Source organism: Austrofundulus limnaeus, unplaced genomic scaffold, assembly GCF_001266775.1.
Source record: "Austrofundulus limnaeus strain Quisiro unplaced genomic scaffold, Austrofundulus_limnaeus-1.0 Scaffold408, whole genome shotgun sequence".
Taxonomy (NCBI): domain Eukaryota; kingdom Metazoa; phylum Chordata; class Actinopteri; order Cyprinodontiformes; family Rivulidae; genus Austrofundulus; species Austrofundulus limnaeus.
Window position 1 is genome coordinate 132,930 of NW_013952810.1, and position 4,647 is coordinate 137,576.

Below are 4,647 nucleotides of genomic sequence, written 5' to 3' on the forward strand. Positions count from 1 at the left end.
AGAGACTTCTTCAGTCTGAGAGTTTGCCTGAAACTCTCAGACTGAAGAAGTCTCTTGGAGGAGAGACGAAACGTTTCATTAGAGAAGAACCCGTCCAGAGGACCTATACAATTTTTTTCCTTTTGATTTTTGTTAACTAAAAGAAATAAGAACTGTAATAAAATGAAAAAAAAAAAAACTACCTAAAACTTTATAATCTTTTTACGAAACTAACTAACTGAAATTATAGGTAGAATATCCTTAGTTTCAGTGTTTGTCAATTTATTTTGAGCCATGTGGATCTTTTTATTTATTTTTCCAAATTAAGTAGTTTCACATTAGCTGTGGTCCATAACACTTGTTTACAGTCTGCTGCTGCTCAGCATCGCCTGCCAAATGATGACAGCAAAATTTGAGAGAAAGCGATGTCCACTTTGTGATTTATTTGAATATGACTGTGAGAAAAATCAAAGCAAGTGTCTTGTAGTGGAAGCAGGTGATAAAACAGGTGGAATAATTCTCAAAGGAAATGATGGCTAACTATGACAGTCTTGACACACTAGCTTCTCTCAGTAGCTCCTGTGAAAAACAAGCAGCAGGTAGCACCGAGTTACAGACAACTATTGTCATCGTCCTAAAATAATATTTTAGTTGGCAAAATTGAGTTATACAATTATTTTAGGAACATGTCGCTATAACAGACTGCTTTAACTTTAGTTAGTTAACTCACAGGAACATCACAAGCTGGAGGATGTATTGGCAAATATGTTTATTCAAACTATTAAAAAAACTAATACTAGAACTAATAAAAACTAAACTAAAACTAAGCATAAAAAATGCAACAATAGCTAATAAAAACTAGCAAATCCACAGTAACAACTAATTAAAACTAACTGAATTAAAAGGAAAAAAGTCAAAACAAAATAAAACTAAACTATAATGAAAAATCCCAAACTGTTATAACCTTGCTCTGGATATGTAAACTTATTTGAGGCTATAACTTTGGGTTTGTCAGCAACTGCTTTTACAGTCTGATTGAAACTGGAGTATTATCCAGAAAAAAGCTAGTATAGATTTGTAAAAGCAAATCGTACTTCATGATTATTTGCTTTCAGGAAGAAGGCGTAGATGTGATGAACAGAGAAACTGCTCATGAGCGGTGAGTCCTTTCAGCTCATAGATGAAGACATTTTGACACAGGTAAAAGATTAAAAACTGTAATCATGTTTTCGTACACAGGGGAGTTCAAGCTGCCATGCAGATGAGCCAGTCTTGGGAGGAAAGCCTCAGTCTGGTAAAAACAACAACTCCTTTTTACTTGTCCAAACTCCACGTGCTGTTTTTGATCTGTTGTGTTTTTCTTCTTCCTGTGAATCCTGCTGTATTTTGGACGTGCATGTTTTGGCCTAAGGCCATTTGTTTGGCCTCTCTATGACTGTAGAGAGGTCAAGTGAAAACATGCTAGACTAACATCCAAACATTTGGGAGTTATCAGGGCCACCAGTCTTTCAAGCCCAGACTGAGTTGGTAGTATAATACTCCCACAGTCTTTGTATTTGGAAAATTACTAGAACTTGTGTTCTTAGATCTGTTCAGCTTTTCTTTGTTTTGTGTTCAGAGTGACAATGATTTGGAAAAGTCAGCGTCTTCGTCCCCAAAGCGGATCGACTTTGTTCCCGTGTCACCTGCGCCCTCTCCAACCAGAGGAATAGGGAAAAAGGTGAACCTGCTAACACGCACGCAGAGACCACATAGGCCTGTCACAGTAAACAATAAATCAATTAATCGTATGATAAATAAAATTTAGGAAGGTAAATTAAAATGAAGACAGTAAATTTAATTTGCTAGCTTGTTTGTTTTCTTTGTGTCTCCCTCTTTTGAGAGGAGTGAGCTCTGGTGTCAGGTTGCCAGGTGCATGGTCTCCTAGCCTCTGTAGCATGAAAGCCTGTGAACAGGCCAGTTTTCTGATGCTTTCATACAGCTGGCCACGCCTTGAAACTGCCGACAGTTTTTTAATTTTTACACTATGTAAACTTTAATGTAAACTTCCATAAACAGGGGGGTTATATTGTTAAATTAGTTTAAACTGATCTCCAACAATATTATCGTTTATCGCAATAATTTCTGAGACAATTTATCATCCAGTAAAATTTGTTTTCGTAACAGGCCTATGGCCACATTTAATCTGATCTTTCATGTAAAAACGTAAATAAATACATAAATTACAATCTGTTGGGCTTTCATTCTTCCTCCTCTTTGGGTTGAAATCACTAATGGCAGACTCACATTGACTGAACACCATGACTGTGATTTGTTTACTTTTTAAAGGTACCAGTGTAATCTCTGTCCTGCTTTAAAGAAACACATGCAAATTCCGCACTAAAACGTGCTGCTCAATCAAGAGTAGAGTGCTGTGACTTTCAGGAGCGCTACGTTGCACGATGAAGATAAAATCTGCAAATAAAATTGGGAAAATAAAGTTAATTTTGATCAATGGCATCTTGACAGATCACATGAGAAAGCCCAGCCCTCTTTGGAACTCTTTATTTTCAAAACAGGAAGTGAAGAGTATTTTGTCTTGTTATATTTCCTACATTAATGTTAAACAGGTTTGTTAAAACAGGACACTTCAGCACTTTGTGTTTTACATGATACATTACAGCTTTTTTAGTTTGCATTTCTGCCTGCCTCTTGTTAACTTGACAGGGAGTGACATCCAGATGTGTGTCATTTTCTTAGTGAACTTTATGAGCCACCGACAGCAGCTTGAACTTTTGATAATGGTATACCTTTTACACATCTTACACAATTTATATTTATAAGTGTTTACACATTATCAGCAATGGCATCCTTCAGAATTTCCTCAAATTTTTACAAATTATTTTAACCGTTATATAATCTCTCTCAGCGTGTGTTGATTAGGAAAGAGGAACACAGGGTAGTTTAAACCATAAGGGAACTTCTTGTACTGGTTTGTTTCTGTGCTGCAAACAAACTAACAGCTGAGCCATGCTAAACTCTGTTAAACTGAAAGTCTGTGTTTTCAGCATCCTTAAGGAGTCCACCATTGTAACAGAAACTGTTCTCAATCAGTTTTTTATCTCCATTGTTCACAGATTCTTGTCCTGATTCCAGTCATCTGGGAAAATAAGCAAATTCTTAAAATAAAAGAGAGCAAAGTAATTCATTTGATGGACAGATCTGTCTCCAGTAAGGGTTTTGAACGACTCCAGATCTGTTTGACTTCATGTTTGGTTTTGTTTCCCTCTCTTTCGAGCAGCAGTGTTTCTCTCCTTCACTACAAATACTTGTCAGCAGTAATGGCCTCACACCCAGCCCCATACCCAGCCCCACACGCCGCTTTAGGTTGGTTCATTAAAAAAAAACGTTTCAATATGCTCTGCTGTTGACTGAAATTACTTTTTGATTAGTTTATATAATTTAGCTGGTTGTAGCTGTATTTTAAACCTTTGTCTTCCTGTTTTTCTTCAGCCGACGGAGTCAAAGCCCAATCAACTGCATCAGAGCCAGCATCCTCGGCCCAATAAAGCGTAAAGGTGGGATGTTTCGTGTGCTTTGAAATCTTTTACAAAGTTTCTTTGAAAGCTTAGAGAAATCATTTTTAAAACTTCCTCACACAAACTTCAGTCGTCTTGTTGACACACTTTTTTTTACGTTTGTGTCCAACATTAGAGAAAAGATAAAACAGATGTTTGACGTTAAAAGCATCACTGCAATCAGTTCAGATTTGTTTTATGCTTAATCATGCCAACATTTGTCACTTCATATTCATCTTTACTGCTGCAATAAAAAAATACAATTATAATGTGTCCCCCAAACAAAACATCATCATAAAAGTTAAACACTTTTTATTTTGCAATATGCATTTATTTTCTTCACTGTTTCTTGCCTTGTGGGAGACGGTATGAACATTTAGAGTGAAGTGTGTGTTTCCTTATCAAAGGCAGCTACAAAACGACAAATGATTGCTGAATAATTTTTAATTTTAATGTGTGGTCTGTTTCCTCAGCAGGAGAGATGGAGACAGAGAGTCAACCTAAAAGGCTCTTCCAGGGTACGACCACCATGCTGTCCTCAGACGTGTCCAATCTGTCAGATCTCAGTTCCTGGTAAGATCCTGAAAGATTAAAAAAAATTTTTTTGCTACTTTCCATTTTCTATTGAAGCTCTTTTCAACACCAACTAGGAAATGTTGATACCCAAATATGGTTTGACATTTTCTTTTCAAATGACTTAAAGTAATTCTCATTAGATTACCCTAAAAATTACCCTGGCCCTTGCCCACAGTTCCGCTCAATTCTAGTTTCCCTTCATTGCTCCGTCTGGGATTTCTCCCATAGACAAGGATTTCTTCAGGAGAATTTTATTCGGGCCAATCAGCGAACAGAAGGCGGAGTTTTGAACGACATTGATGTTCTGCGTAATGTCTGCTTGTTAGTTTAGCATACGGCAGTGGAGGAAGTGAATGAAGCCAGTCTGTGTTGATAAGGCTTCCAAATTAATTTAAATTTGTCTGACAAAGCAGCAGCTCTCATTTACAGTCGTCTCGTTCAGCTCGGTACTTTTCTCCTCTCAGTAGGGTTGTTTACAACACCCAATTTCCATTTAGCTTTTTAGCTTAGCCTCCTTCACAGCGACATATGTCGC

The 4,647-nt window shown here is 37.0% G+C and overlaps 1 protein-coding gene across 2 annotated transcripts in view; it reads left to right on the forward strand.

The window, feature by feature from the left end:
- Nucleotides 1–4,647, forward strand: part of pabir2 (PABIR family member 2) — a 10,741-nt gene that overhangs the window by 1,595 nt on the left and 4,499 nt on the right. Inside the window, exons 4-9 of one of the 2 annotated variants that reach the window (XM_014024127.1) lie at nucleotides 1,095–1,138; nucleotides 1,219–1,273; nucleotides 1,598–1,699; nucleotides 3,260–3,345; nucleotides 3,472–3,536; nucleotides 4,013–4,109. In XM_014024127.1, the coding sequence (XP_013879581.1) occupies nucleotides 1,095–1,138; nucleotides 1,219–1,273; nucleotides 1,598–1,699; nucleotides 3,260–3,345; nucleotides 3,472–3,536; nucleotides 4,013–4,109 (449 nt within the window). Of the gene's footprint in view, nucleotides 1–1,094; nucleotides 1,139–1,218; nucleotides 1,274–1,597; nucleotides 1,700–3,259; nucleotides 3,346–3,471; nucleotides 3,537–4,009; nucleotides 4,110–4,647 lie in introns of both variants that reach the window. The other variant, XM_014024125.1, reaches the window with a different exon arrangement.